The 16480-nt window shown below is 36.7% G+C and overlaps 1 protein-coding gene across 2 annotated transcripts in view; it reads left to right on the forward strand.

The window, feature by feature from the left end:
* Positions 1–16480, forward strand: part of SKAP2 (src kinase associated phosphoprotein 2) — a 153550-nt gene that overhangs the window by 90768 nt on the left and 46302 nt on the right. For both annotated transcript variants that reach the window (XM_047763827.1, XM_047763828.1), the window contains exons 7-9: positions 8637–8761; positions 9631–9694; positions 10048–10185. In XM_047763827.1, the coding sequence (XP_047619783.1) occupies positions 8637–8761; positions 9631–9694; positions 10048–10185 (327 nt within the window). The remainder of the gene's footprint in view (positions 1–8636; positions 8762–9630; positions 9695–10047; positions 10186–16480) is intronic.

Raw genomic sequence — 16480 nt, forward strand, 5'->3', positions numbered from 1 at the left:
CATGATTTTCTTTTCTGTGGAAAGGTTTATTTGTTCTGTATATTAGAGTCCAGATATAAGTGATATCATAAAGTATTTGTGTCTCTTTCTGACTTACTTCACTCAGTATGAGAGTCTCTAGTTCCATCCATGTTGCTGCAAATGGCATTATTTTGTTCTTTTTTATGGCTGAGTAGTATTCCATTGTGTATATATACCACATCTTCCTAACCCAATCATCTATAATAATTAAAATAACAAAACTTTTAAGTTGGTGGGGAAATAAAATTTTTCTTTGAAATTGAAAAATCTGCTCTCTCACTTCTCCCACAATTTTACCATTGATAGGAAGAATAGGACTTATTTGTTCAGTTTGGATGATGATTATAAAATGTTTTGATATTGAAATAATATAGTTCTCTTTTAATATTTAAAAAATATTGTTAAAATGGAAGTGTTTGAGTAATTAGAAGTTCTCCTGTTTATAACAACAACTTTTAGTAACAGCTGTAAAAGCGTACCTTTTTCCCTGGTTCATTTGAAAGAGGCAAATTCCTTGGTTAGGGCGTCAGCATTTTATAGTTATATTATGAGTATATATAAAATGTATAAATGAACTCTGATATTTTAAAAATTCATATTATGATTTTGTTAATTAAAGAAGGACAATATCTTTAGTAATAGTAGAAATACTTTTTATATGCCAGAAATTAAATAAATTTGATATGCAAATACTGACTTTAAAGTCTGTCAAAATAAATGTTAAATAAAAGACCTTTATTACCCTATAGCAGTATAGAGAAGTTAAAATGTACTTTATCACTGTGAAGAAATATTCATGTACAAACTAAAATAAATTATTAAACTAAATGATTAAAGGTTCAATGACAATGAACCATGTCAGTTTGCAATAAAAAGGACATAGTTTGATTTAGAATGTATCAGAGTTCCTGTTGTGGCTCAGAGGAAATGAATCCGACTAGTATCCATGAGGATGCAGGTTCAGTCCCTGGGCTTGCTCAGTGGGTTAAGGATCCGACATTGCTGTGAGCTGTGGTGTAGGTCGCAGATGCAGTTCAGATTCCGTGTTGCTGTGGCTGTAGTTTAGGCCAGCAGCTACAGCCCCTATTTGACCCCTAGCCTGGGAGCCTCCATATACCACGGGCGCAGCCCTAAAAAGCCAAAAAGAAAAAAAATGATTTAAATTATATCTATACATTTGTATATAGATTGAAGATATATCTGTATATATGTACAGAAACATCTGTATATAGATTGATGATATATATGTGTATATATGTATAGAAGGTCAATATATATACATCTGTGTATAGATTGAAGGTGTATCTGATTATGTACAGACGTCAATATATTTTAAATAAAACTATGCACTGCTATTAAGATGTAGATAGTAGATGTTACTGTATCTTTCTGTGTGTATAGATATAGTAACATCTATACCAGTAGATACTCTTTGAACATCTATGTGCCAGGTATTATTAATACGAAGTGGTATGGTACATTGGCTCAGAGGAACCTGCACGAAGACTCATAGAACAGTATGATGTGCACGAGCTGGCTTATTAGGCCAGCAGATGAGTGGGGGCTGGTGAGCCAGGATGGGGCCAGGTTGGTAAATTCCCTCGTCAGGAGTTTGGCCTTTCTTGTCTAAGGGACATTTAATGTTTCCAAGCATTGAAGGTAAGTAGATGGCATGACAGCCTTCAGCTGGATGTTGGGAAGATCGCATTGACAGCTGTCAGAAGAAGCTGAGACTGGAGGCAAGATGTGCTCTGAAGCTGAGAGTGGCTGAGAATCCAGAGTTGTTTACCACCTTACATGCGCGAAGGAGCCGTGGGTTCTCTTAGGTGTTTTCAGCCATTCTCATGTTGCATGGGTAGCAGCAGTGTCATTTATTCTCTAATTATCATAAGAGGCTCTATGAGAGTAGCATGTATAGGATATTAAGATATATCTGTGTCATGTTAATGTTAATCGCTGTATTATGTTACAGTAGTCTGACAGACCATTTCAGCTGTAGAGGAAAACAGTAGATAGACCCAGGAAAGTAGAAACAGGGTTTTCCTTTTTTTTTTTTTTAAGACCACACCCAAGGCATGTGTAAGTTCCCAGGCTAAGGGTCCAATTGGAGCTGCAGCTGCCAGCCTACGCTTCAGTCACAGCAATGCCAGACCCAAGCGGCATCTGTGACCTACGCCACGGCTCATGGCAACACCAGATCCTTAACAGCACTTACCAGGGCCAGGGATCGAACCCATATCCTCATGGATACTAGTCAGGTTCATTTCTGCTGAGCCACAAAGAGAACTCTGAAACAAGGTTTTAAATTCCTGTTCTGCAAAAATGCCTGTAATTTATTTATTCTCCATTCACAGCTGTTTCACAGTACACTGTTTTTTTTAATCAAATTTATTCCTATGGTTGAAAGTATGTGACTGTATACCGAACCACTTGATTTTTATGCTGGAAGTATACTTTTATTTAATAATAATAGTGAAAAAGCTTTAGAAATACCTAAAATTTCCTGCCACAAGACCGTAAGAACCAAACTTTTAATTTTAACTAAAATTCTTCCCTTTGGATCCATACCTGTTTTATTATTTCAGAGCTCTTTGGGGCCCTTAAGTAATAAATACAAATGGGGTACAGTGTTTTTCTCTTAAAACAGTAATAATTTGATATTTCTGTTAACTCAAAGCACCAGAAGTGTATTTCGAGTGCCTGAATTTGCGCTGGCAGCTGTACTTCTGTGAGCTATGTATAAACACGGAAAATGTTCATGTGTCTCTAACTGAGGACCAAGAACAACTTACTCATCAGATGAATGAAGTTTAGTGGAAGGGTTTAGTATTAAGGGCCATGTTTCCCTCTTTCCTGCTAATAAGCATTAATACTTAATGGAAATAGCACGAGTTATTCACTAAGAAGAAAAGGACTTGTGAAACATAGGAGCAGACAGATGATTCTAAGATAGGTGGTTCTTAAGACACACTTTGAGAAACACTCTTCTAGGAGACAGTGTGAAATTGTTGAAAAAGCCAGGTTTTGGAATCAGACTTATGTGAGGGTCCTGGCCTTTACCAATTTGGTTGTGTGGATGTGAACAAATTGGTTATTTTACGTTTTTTTTCCTCATCCGTACTGGGGATATGATAAATACCCCCTCTTTCTTAGAATTTATATATATGAGACATGCTATATTAAATTTCTGACATATGGAAGGAGCTCAGCAAATGTGATTTGTCTTTTTGGCACGTAAAAACCCCCGAACACAGCTGTAAACGTAAAAGCCAATGAAAAAGTAGGAGGAAATAGCTATCATTAACCTCATGCATTTTGTTTTGTAAGAGATCAGAGCCAATTGCTTTTTACCTTGAACCTACTGAATTAGAATTGTGTAAAATTAAGTTACTGATTTAATAGATTTCATTATCTAGTTTCTCCTGGCAGCCTTCAGTTCTGTAGACATTGAATTCAAACAGCATGATATAGGCAAGGTTAAAGAGTAGCTGAGGGATATTTAATAGAGGGACAAACGCCTTAAAAATCCTAAGGGCATCGATGCCCTTATAATGTACTATATTTGATAACATACTATAAAAACTAATACTCAAATTAATACTACTAGGTCATCAAGAAAATGCTAAATTATGTTCAACAGAGTTATTTGAAAAGTCAGGGCAGTGTATATTTCAAAACAATTTCCACTATAAAAACCGACATTTTAAACAGTGTTGGCACTTAAAAGGAATAAACTTCTCCTATTTGGGAAGTTCACTTGGATAAAATATTTTATTAGTCCTTTACAGTTCTGGATATATGAACTTATGTGACCTTATTTCCCATTTGATTGGCATGTCACTATTTTTAACAATCTGTCTCAAGTCAACAAGCATCTTTGAAACTATCCCAGAAAACACCGTGGAACTAACCTATATGTAAATTGCTATGGATTGCCATGTGATGCTAAGGTTTTCGCTTTTTTTTCTCTGCCTTGAAGAGATGCCCACGTGAAGGGAAAAGAGTGGAGTCTTAACATAGTCATCTCTGCCCATTTTATCTCACATTGGCTAATTGGAAATATGGCTACTTTATGGTTGTGGATTCACGAAAGCTACTGAGAAAGTTAGGAATTTCTCTCCATTCTCTTCAGTCTTCTGTTACCAGACACCCACCCCCTACTTGAATAATTATATAATTATTTACCCTCGAATACTCAACAGCCAGCAGAATAGGTCTAGGTATTATTTTCTTATTATTTTTACTTGGTTAAACAACACCTTTTGTTCTGCAGACTTAGATCTTTCTTTGGTGGAGTGAGGTTTTCTTCTGTTCTGTCTTTGATTATTGGCACTGTTTTACATGTTTTCCAGAACACCCATTTTGTCTTATTTCATTTTTCTGTCAGTCTTCCATAGTCATCATATTCCTTTTGTCCATCTTCCCCCTTATTCTTTTTTCCCTATCTACTGAGGGAGTTTGACAAAGGTATGTCTGATCTGATTTTTCACACTGTTCAAAATTTTCAACTTTTTATCCCTTAATACATTATTTGTTTTGCTGCTGCATTTTCTATTCCCTTGCACAGTATTTTCCTCTAATTTTACCAGCTCCATTCCAACTGCTTATTTGCCTCAGCCTTTTCCCTTTTTATCTTATATTACCTTGTTTCATCTTTCAAATTTTCGTGAATATTTTTTAACTTTATAAAAGGTGCAAAGCAACTGTTTAAAGTTTATTAATGTTCCTTGTAATTTGGTCTTGCTTTCTACATCTTGAATGCTATGTTATGTTTCTGTATTGCATGACATTTTTATGACGCCTGTCTTCATTTGTTGGCTTTCCCTCCTTTACTTATTCTTGGACAAAACTATACTAGGCATCCTTTGTAAATTGGTGCAACCACTGTGGAAAGCAGTATGGAGATTCCTCAGAAAACTCAAACTAGAACTACCATTTGATCCAGCAATCCCACTCCTGGGCATCTATCCAGAGAAAACCACGACTCGCAAAGACACATGTACTCCGATGTTCATTGCAGCACTATTCACAATAGCCAAGACATAGAAATAACCTAAATGTCCATCGACAGAGGGGTGGATCAAGAACATGTGGTACATATACACAATGGAATATTACTCAGCCATTAAAAGGAACGAAATACTGGCATTTTTAGCAACATGGATGGACCTAGAAATTATCATGCTGAGTGAAGTCAGCCATACAATGAGACACCAACATCATATGCTATCACTTACAGGTGGAATCTGAAAAAAAGGACAGACTGAACTTCTTTGCAGAACAGATGCTGACTCACAGACATTGAAAAACTTGTGATCTCCTGAGGAGACAGTTTGGGGGGTAGGGGGATGTGCTTGGGCTGTAGGATGGAAATCTTGTGAAATCAGATTGTTATGATCATTATACAACTGCAGATGTGATAAATTCATTTGAATAATAAAAAAAAATTTTTAATATTATACTGCAAAAAATTCATAGTACTTTACTGTTATAAATGTAGGTTGCTTCATATTCAAACACTAAAAACATGCATCTTATTGCAAATAAAATTTTATTTTTATTTCCTTGAAAAAAAACTATGCTAGACATCCTAGTCTATAATCTAGAATGCTTACCTCTAGATTGAGTTAGTGGCTTCTCTCTGGTTCATCTGACTAGGAGCTGCTCATGTCCTCCTCTTAGACTCTTAACAGAACATCTGATACATGACCCATAGCATATTTCTGGGAGGTTTTTTTTTTTTTGGTCTTTTTGCTATTTCTTGGGCCGCTCCTGTGGCATATGGAGGTTCCCAGGCTAGGGGTCTAATCGGAGCTGCAGCCGCCGGCCTACACCAGAGCCACAGCAACGCGGGATCCGAGCCGCGTCTGCGACCTACACCACAACTCACGGCAACGCCGGGTCGTTAACCCACTGAGCAAGGGCAGGGATCAAACCCTCAACCTCATGGTTCCTAGTCGGATTCGTTAACCACTGCGCCACGACGGGAACTCCTGGGAGTTTTGTTTAAAGTGGATCTGCTGCCTAGTTGTCTTATTTCTAGATAAGCTAGCACGAGAAGGTATCCTGCTCCCCACAGCTCTTCCAAACTTAGTCTTTGTAGTGCTGATTTTACAGCTCCAGATGTGAACTCCCACTCCTTATGTTTTCCCATCCCCATTCGTGTTATATTGCTAAGAATTCTGGATCCAGATTGGACGTAGAAATCTTGGGCTTTAGATTGGGTGGACTAACTGAATAGAGTGATTGAGCCTTTGTACAATATGGGAGCCACTTTCCTCCATCTGGTCCTTGAAAAATCCTGAGTTTTTTTAAGTTTAAGGAAGGCTCTCAGAATTGTCCTGTATGGGCTTAATATTTTGTTTCCAACTACTTCTACTTTTTTATAGTGAAAATTAAATCCTTTTGCAGTGTAGTGGATCATTGACTAATATTCCTGGAACATTTACGTTTCTGTGGGGTGTGTAGGAACCGGGGGCTGTTGTTTCAGTGGGAAGGTGGGAAAGGTCTGATACAGTGTTACTAGTTTTTGTCTGGCCATACCTATAATGCCCCTTTGCTTGTTTTAAGTGCTCAGAATAAATTTGTTGAATGAGTGAATGAATGATTTAGTTTTCCTTGAGAATTTTAGAAGAACCAACTGTGCTTAACCATTAATATTTTAGTACCTTTTCTCCAATATTGTTTTTCTAGTTAGGCATTTTGTAAAATATGTTTTGGGAATACCAGTTCCATAAAATATTCCATGTAAAAAGGGTTTCATGGACAAATAATTTTGGGAAGTGCTAAAATCTTTCTTATAGAAATTAAATCAATGTATAAATATATTAGGGCCTCAAGAAGGCCTGGACTAACAAAACCTGTTTAACTTTGTTTAATTCAGCATTTCTCGAACTTACTTGATTGTAGAAACCTATTAATACCCTTTGGGAAATGCAACCCTTATTTTTTATGGTTTCTCACTTCATAGAGTTTACTGCAGACTTTTCCCACAAAGCAACATTCAAAATTTTGAATTCGAATTGTTTTTCAGTTATCCAAAGAGGTGTGAATTATGGCTAACTATGATTAGAATGTCCAAATTTAAGTCAGGAATTACTAACTTAGATTTTTTTCCTTTGATATTTTGAGCAAGATATGATCTTGATGACATTTTTAAACATGTTTGTTACTTCTGGCATGAAATTGTATGTAAGAAAAGGAGTTACTGATGCACTAAGCTGAGAGAGCCCTGTACCCCATGATATAGAAGCATTTCTGTATTTCCCCTGAGCTCAGTAAGACAGAGCTTGTCCTTACTCATGATTTTAATATTGTGTGTTAATCTAGGAGATAAACCTATAGCAGTGCCTCTTTTCTGTCAAAATGATATAACTGGCTGAAGTAGGAATAAGATGACTAATTTTATTTTCAGTTTCAGAGTATTAAATCCTTTCTTGTATTCTTACTTTGCAGTTAAAGTAATATCTGACTAAAACGGAACTCACCTTTTGACTCTTCATCATATGGGGTTCAGATGTGCTTTTTACTAGTTTAACTGTTCACTGATTAAGAACTACTTTTGTTTTGCTCTGGTAACAAATGTTTCTGTACTCACTTTACCATTCTTCTCCATCCAAATACTTTGTTTTCCCCTCACATTTTTTTTTTAAATTAGTAGTTTTAATTTGATTTTTAAATTTAGATGTGTGCCAATTTAGAAGTGTTTTTTAAAAAGTTGTGTTTTAGAGGCTTTTAGGGGGCCACAGGGTGGTGATGAAAGGAGATAGTAGTAAATAAAAGCCCAGCAAGTTTTCAACTAACTAGACAAGTTTTCCCACTGGCTTCCTAAATCTGAAAGAGCCATGGATTTGTAGTGGTTTTGTCTCGTAAGTTTTAAGATCCAGTTCTTGGGTTTTCCCTATTTGAAATTTGTCATCTTTCCATATTTCCTTCTCAATAAGACCACTATCTGCAGACCCCCTTCTTCTGGTTCCCTAAGATATTCTTTTTAAACCCAATGATTCCAAATGCTTCTGTAACTTTAGAATTAAAAGTGTTACCTGGAGAGTTCCAATTGTGGCTCAGTGGTAACGAATCCAACTAGTATCCAGGAGGATGCGGGTTTGATCCCTGGCCTCCCACAGTGGGTTAAGGATCTGGTGTTGCATGAGCTGTGGTGTAGATCGCAGACAAGGCTTGGATTTGGCGTTGCTGTGGCTTTAGCATAGGCCGGTGGCTACAGTTCCAATTGGACCCCTAGCCTGGAAACTTTCATATGCCTTGGTTGCGACCCTAAAAAGAAAAAAAAAAAAAAAAAAGGATTTTTACCTAGGGAGCTCTCTTGTGTGGCACAGCACGTTAAAGATCTGGTGTTGTCACTGAAGCGGCTTGGGTTGCTACTGTGGTGCAAGTTTGATTCCTGGCCTAGGAATTTCCACATGCCACATGCACGGCCAAAAAAAAAAAAGTGTACCTAGAAATGTTCCTTAAACATTATATTACAAAAGCAATATAACAAAAAAAAAAAAATACTCTTTCCAAGAATTGACAAAAAACCAAATAAAAGATAATTGTCTGGGCATTTATGTTCACTATAGTGTATGAAATTCTAACTTTCATTTTATCTTCAACAGACAAACAACAGAAAGGTGAATTTGCAATGGATGGCTACAGTGTCAGAATGAATAATACTCTTAGGAAGGACGGAAAGAAAGATTGCTGTTTTGAGATCTCTGCTCCAGATAAACGTATCTATCAGGTTAGAATTTTCATGTTGCCTTGAAATTGAGTTGATAAAAGATCCTGATTTCATTTTTAAAGACATTAACATTTTGTTAAAACAACTCTTCCTGACATGTTAATAATAATAAAAAATACTGGTTTTTATATATTACACATTCATATAAGAGGAAGTAGATTTTTAAAAATTTCAGATGAATTCAAGTGATATCTTCTTGAAAGAACAAGTGAATATGTAATTATCAATTACTTCACATATTGCATTTTATATCTATTTTAATAGAACTGTGTGATTTCTCAAAAGGATTACATAGCAGAAAGAGTAAAGTTATCAAAAGAAAAATATCAGAGTGTTAATGTATATTGTATTGCTCAGGGTTGAGGGAGAAAAGGAAGGTAAAGGCATGTATCAGCTCTGCAATTCCAGAGCTATCAGCTAGCATCAATATGGAATGTATGTTTAATAAGTTTTAAATATCTGAGATTGCAGTTGAAAGCCAGTTAATTAAGTTGTCAGGTACTGTGTTGGAATCTGACAAGAACATTTTTAAGAAAACTGTACCCAGCAGTCTAAAGAAATTCATGGGTGTCTTCTAATTGTCAAGGGCAAATTTTGTTCATCAGTTCTGTCTTTGACATTGATGAAGAGAAGCAGCTTTTTTTCCTGCACAGCTGCCAGCTGCTGATCAGAGTTTCAAATCCATCATCCTCTGCTTCAATTACGTAAATTTGTCAAAATTAACTGTACATTATAAGAAGCATCCTTGCAAGAAAAGTAGTACTAGACATGAAAAGAATTCCTAATGGTCTTAAAGAAATGAAAAGAATGCACCATACCTTTCATTTCTGCTGTGGTGATTCGTGTTGCTATGGTTTGTTTTTTATTAGTTCACGGCAGCTTCTCCCAAAGATGCCGAAGAATGGGTACAGCAGCTGCAATTTGTATTACAAGGTAAGAGCAATCAATTGAACGAGTTATTGCAGTCTTTAAATACTGAATAACTGAATAATTTGGAGTTTCATATGCACAAGCTTATTAACTTCTATGAACAAGGACCAAAGGAACGTGACTGGTATTCATACAGACCATTCACTTCAGATGAATTACAAGCGTCTTTTCTTTTACCATTTGGCCACTTGGACACTGGCCTTACTTATGTAACAGGGTTTTTTTAATGTTTAGATTAAGGAGATTCCATACAACAGTCCCGTGACTTTGTAGGGCTACGTTAATTTGGGAAACAGAGTGTTGAAAAGCCTCTTGTGTGTTCTTGAAAGTTTTGCCTCATGGAGCATGTTTTGTAGAGATGGGGTCGGACGTTATCCCTGAGGAGGAGGATGAAAGAGGCGACTTATACGACGACGTTGACCATCCTCTGCCCTGCAGCAGCCCCCCGCCCCGCAGCCAGCCGGCCGACGACGAAATTTATGAAGAGCTGCCAGGTATTTATTTTCTGGTGGTTCATTTAAGGATTTTAGGTCTTTCTAACAAGTGTCATATCCCATCAGACCGACAACTTGAGAAGAAAAAGGTGAGCTCTTAAAAACAAGGACAAGGCAAAATTTCAAAACTTTACTCTGCCAAAGGGGTTCTGCTTGACGTATTTCAAGTGAGTGGAGGTAGACTTATGGAAAGTGACTAGAAAGTTAAAATGAAGCAGATACAGTCCTAATCTCATGGGACTTTTGGCTCATTAGCATTGTTTATGGTACATAATTTTTTAATTAAAAAATTGACTGGCCTTACAGTTTTTTTCCACCAACTCACACATCATTTTTTATTTATACGTCTTGGAACTTCCATTAACCAGAAGTTCCATGCACACCCCATATGTCAACAACTTCTGCCTCATATATTCCTCCTTGCTACAGTGTATTACATTGTCTTGGAGGAATATTGTTGAGCTACAAACAAAGGCCTTTTGAGGCTTAAAGTTTTCTTACTTGACATATTGATGAATAAATTTTCTTATTCTACATTTTAAAACATGGTTTACTGTTTATATGCCCCAGTATCTGTCCTGTAAAATAAATTTAATTGTAAATTAGCTCTTGACTTGTAGTTTTGAGGGCCAACCTAAAGCAGAAAGATAGGCATCTGGAACTTAAAACACTTAGAATATGAAAACATTCAGGAATTTATTATATTACCATCACTCTAGGTTGAAGTGACACTTTTTCTGGCTATTAAAAATCAGGCATTAGAGACGAAAAGGAATTATAAGCAATATAAATGATATTTGACTAACATCTCATGTATAGATACTATTTTTCTCTGAATAGAACAATTTAATGACAGTATAAACCTTTAAAATTGACATTAAAATACCTAAAATGTTCAAAATTAATGTACATACATGATTTTTCAATGAAGTCAATAGAGCATAATAACTAGCACACTGCCTTGAGAGTCAAAAAGTTTAAATTCTGGCTGTACTATTTACTAGCTCAGTGACCTTAAAAGTTAATTTTTTCATCTGTAAAATAAGGATAATTTCATGGAGGGTGGTAGTAAGTGAAGTCATGCCTCTAAATCTCAAAGCACAGAGCTTGAATCACAGCAAGCCCCAATAAGTTGTAACATCGTCATTATTGTTTTCATCATTACATCTGGTAACCTCTTGCAAGTGCTTTTATTGAATTAAAATCATAGTTCTCTGACCAAGTAAGAATGAATGATTGTAATGAAATTATAACTTCCAGATATTACAAAAATTACTCAAAATCTGCATCTACGTATTGTCTTTTGCTCCCGTAGAAGAGATGATGAGAGTAAGAGCATAACTGGGTGGGCATAGGGTAGTCTGTTTATTTCTGTTACTTTAATAGAACTATGTGTTTATAGCACCTTCCTTTCTGATTTATGCAAAGGCAGTGGCATCTGTGGTGGTATCGGTTATCCCCAAGTAGCGAGGACTGTCCTCTGACTGGTTTTTCAGTCACACCCTATCATGAATAAAATCGTTTTAGTCTTTAAAATGCTCAGGAGAGCTTGCGAGAATGTGTACTGGTGAATATCATTGAATGTCACTGAAACACGATGTTACTGTCGCATATACATCATTCCTATAAAACTCTGCAGTGAAGGGTTACAATTACAGTTGTTGAATTGGCTGTTAATTAAGGTCTGTGTTTTCCTCCCAATAAAAAATTGGTCAGGAATAAAGAACACATATTTATAGCATTTTCAGAATAAAGATCCGAGGAATATCTCCTGTAGGTAGCTTGACATCTTGAAAATGTGAAACGTCTACTATTATCTCTCACTACGGATGTTCTTTTTCATCACTTTTTTTTTTTAAAAGCCTGGGGCCACATAATCGTTGGAAATAACTGGTTACTTTTGAAATAGTCCTACTTCTTACTCTGGTCCTGGAAGAAATCTAAGCTGCTCTGGGATTCCTTGCCCCTGCCTGGGATCCCAGTGGCTGTACGTAGTGATTGAGTTTGCTAGAACCTGCAGCTGTGCCCCTGGGAAGGAAGCTGGTGTAGGCAGCTGTGGAATGTCTGCTTCTTTCTTCCCCAGTGTAACAGAGAGCCGCTTTAACGTCTGCACAGTTTGGGAGTTTGAGCCAGCCACTACAGAGGGGATTTTTCTTAGTGAAAGCCCTGAAGTCGGCTCTTAGAGTCAGAGGTTTTGTTTGATTAAATATCTAAAACTGGAAAGGTAACTCTTTTTCTTTCAAAAATGATCTCTTTTCCAGGAGAAGAGTTAAGCTAATTGCTTTCATTTCTGTGAAGTATGAATATAATTTTGAGGAGCGGTGAAAATGGTGGAAAAGCAGTGAACATATTTACAAGCTGTTGCTATTTTTCCAAGTCTATACAAAAACTGTGTATATGTGAAATATAACTGGTTAAATTCCCAGAATTAATACTACCATTTCAACACAAATTTTTTGTCAGATTCTCACACTAAGTGAAGTAAGTCAGAGAGATAGACAAATACCATATGATATCACTTATATCTGAAATCTAATATATGGCACAAATGAACCTTTCCACAGAAAAGAAACTCATGGACTTGGAGAAGAGACTTGTGGTTGCCAAGGGGGAGGGAATGGGATGGACTGGGAACCTGGGGTTAATAGATGGAAACTTGCATTTGGAGTGGATAAGCAATGAGATCCTGCTGAACAGCACAGGAAGCTCTATCCAGTCGCTTGTGATGGAGCATTATGGAGGCTAATGATGGAACATGATGGAGGATAATGCATATATATATATATGCATGCCTGGGGTCATTTTGCTGTACAGTAGCAATTGACAGAACGCAATAAATCAACTAAAATAAAAAAATAAAAATCATAAAAAAAGAAAACTATCCTCTTAGTTGAAAGATAAGCATAAAATTGTTTGAAGAAAAAAATCTACGGATTCAACATGTTACTTTAAAATCACAAAGTTGGAGTTCCCGTTGTGGCTCAGCAGAAATGAACCCGACTAGAATCCATGAGAATGTGGGTTCGATCCCTGGCCCTGCTCAGTGGGTTAAGGATCCAGCATTGCCGTGAGCTGTGGTATAGGTTGCAGATGTGGCTCAGATCTGGTATTGCTGTGGCTGTGGCATAGGCTGGCAGCCGTAGCTCTGATTCACCCCCTAGCCTGGGAACTTCCATATGCCACACCTGTGGCCCTAAAAATAAAAAAAATAAAAAATTTAAATCACAAAATTTTTGTTCTGAGAAAGTAAAGCTCTTACTTGAATAAATGTAATTTTTAACGTGAATAAACATGCAATGTTCATGTTTCAAGACAAAGAAGAAAACATTGTTTAAAAAGTTGTATTGCAGGAGTTCCCGCTGTGGTGCAGTGGGTTAAAAATCCAACTGTAGCAACTTGGGTTGCTGCACAGGCACAGGTTCTATCCCCGGCCAGGCACAAAGGATCTGGCATTGCTGTAGCATATGTTGCAGGTGTGGCTGGGACTCAGTCCCTGGCCCGGCCCGGGAACTTCCATATGCTGTGGGTGTGGCCATAATAAAGAAAAAAAAATGTATTGCAAAATATGCTTTGAAAAATGTTTATAATTCTATAGGAGTGTAAATAGTTTCATTGTAATTGTTTTTCAGTTGGGATATTCTAACTGTATTACAGCAGCTTCACTTTAATTTCTTGTTCATTAATTTTTAACTAACTTTACAAAGAATAAGAATAAATTTTTAAGATTTCTTTGCATTTAGGGTATTCATACATATGTACAGAAGAGTTGAGACAGTGCTATTTCTGGGGAATATTAAAGGCATTTGGCTTTTCTTCAGCTTTCTTAATACTTGGATATCTTTTACGTCTTAGCATCTATGAACGTAGGCCAGTCAGGTTTGCTTACATTGTGATATTACTATAGCATATTTATGTTTGTACAGCTAATATTTTGATCAGAGTGTGTTAAGCTGTTTCATAACACAGTAATGAGTTCATTTGGCTTAACACAAATTTCAAAGTTATTGTTCATTTTTTCATTAGAAGTGCAGAAGAACGTTTTTGTTTAAATTTGAATGTCGAAAGGAGAAAACAGTATTTGGGAAATTGCTACAGAAATCAACCCAGCTTGCTCTTCTCTTCTAATTACAATGCCACTGGACTTTTTTTCCTATAATGTCAGGAAATTGTGCAGAAACGACACAACAAAAAGATTTTTTAATATATGGACTCAATAGAATCAGCCTAGTTCACAACAATGGTAAGTGCCTGTTAGCCTATTAAATCTGTAGATGTCAGGGGAGTTGCATTTGAAATTCTTCTGGCAAGTGGTGGAAGAAAGAGAGTAGCATAAAATAGGAAGACAAATTTCTAATCCCATTAACCTATTTTGAAGTGTTAATTCATTCTATTTTTTATCTTGTAATGATAGATTGAACTATTCTGAGCCAGAAAAAAATGTTTTTATCCTTTGGTCATTCAATTACATTTTAAATGTATTCAGTTCAACTATCTGCATCTAAAATCTAAATGCAGCTATAAATTTTTCCCGTGAAACTATTACATATACATAAAAAAGAACAGTGAGCACTTAAATTTGAAACAATCTCCAGCAAGTGTACATGCAAGCCAACTCAATCAATAACTGGTTACAACCCCCCCCAATACATTTTAACTTTTATTTTCTTGCTGAGTAATTATCACTCATATTAGCAAAACCATAGAGGACCCTGAAGTCTGTGGTATTAACATTATTCCTGACTTCACCCAACGGTTTTGCCTCATTCCTTATTTGGACTGCAGTGGAAGGATGCCAGTTGACTTTCACAGAATCACATATATTCAGCATTTTAATATTTTTAGTCCAGGCAGCTTGCTGGCACTCTTGTTTCTTAAACTCAGGCACTGAATTATCAGCTGTGGTGGTTTGGTGCCCTGTCACATAGTATGAGAGAGGACTATTTTCAGAGTCAATTTTTTGGATAGTTTCAGCTCTGAACTCTGCTAAGAGGGTTATTTGAAATTATAAAATACAAGGAAAACATCCATAAATTAGGGTCACTGCACGCATCTAACTGTTTATATTTTACCTTTCTGAATACAAATGTGATTTTAGTGTTCTTCATGTGGCCTATTTCATCATACGGCATGAAGCTTTGGCATATAATTTTGCCTGTCATGTTGCTTTTCTTTCTTTTGCCGTTGGCACTGCAAACAAATTATTTTCACTACAAGAGATACTTTAACACATATTAAGACCAAAAATACCTGAGTGCATGAAAAAACATGTATTTCTATTTGTCGAGAAATAAACTAACCTATTTTTGCTACTTAGCGCTACATCAGTGATTCCCAACAAAGGGGGATATTTTGGCCCCCAGGGTACATTTAATGATTGAATGCCTGGAGGCATTTTTTTGTTGCTGGTGTGTGTGTGTGTGTTTTATAGGCATCTAGTGGGTAGAGGCCAGGGATGCTGCTGAACATCCTACAAAGCACAGGACAGTCCCCACCAACAAAGAATTATCTGACTCAAAATGTGCATAGTGCCAAGGTTGATGGCACAGGGATGTAATGGAGAGCTTTTGGCTTACCACCTTTTTACCTGTCTCTTGACTGTAAAAACCCATAACCCACATTCCATGTGAGTTTATTTTTATGGACAAAGCACAGGTTTTCTTACACAAGTTAAACAAGATTATGTAGACTGGTTCTGTGTCATAAGGGACCAGCTGGACTTGTCTGTCATAGTTTCTCTCAAGGGACTGAACTTCTGTCTTAGAGAAATGAAAAAACCATGAGAGACTGGGGAAAAAAAAAAAAAAAGAGGGAAGCATTGTCTCTAATCTCATGAGCTGCAGTCTGTGAAAGGGGAGAGTCTTTTTTGATATTGTAACTGCGTGTCTTTCTTGCATAGACGTTTGGCTTATACTGTTATGATGGGGCTGTTCATTTGAGGATGAAGTGAAAGACCTGTGTGTGAGGAACTTGATCTTTTTTTTTAAGTTTTAGTGAAATACAATTGACTTAAGATGTTGTGTTAGTTTCAGGTGTACAGCAAAATGAATCAGTTATACATACACATATTCCATTCTTTTTTTCCCTTTTGGTTACTGGAGAATATTGAGTAGATTTCCCTGTACAATACAGTAGGTCCGGAGTTCCCGTCTTGGCTCAGTGGTTAACGAATCCGATTAGGAACCATGAGGTTGTGGGTTCGATCCCTGCCCTTGCTCAGTGGGTTAACCATCCGGCGTTGCCGTGAGCTGTGGTGTAGGTCGCAGACGCGGCTCGGATCCTGCGTTGCTGTGGCTCT

This window comes from Phacochoerus africanus, chromosome 16 (genome assembly GCF_016906955.1).
Source record: "Phacochoerus africanus isolate WHEZ1 chromosome 16, ROS_Pafr_v1, whole genome shotgun sequence".
Taxonomy (NCBI): domain Eukaryota; kingdom Metazoa; phylum Chordata; class Mammalia; order Artiodactyla; family Suidae; genus Phacochoerus; species Phacochoerus africanus.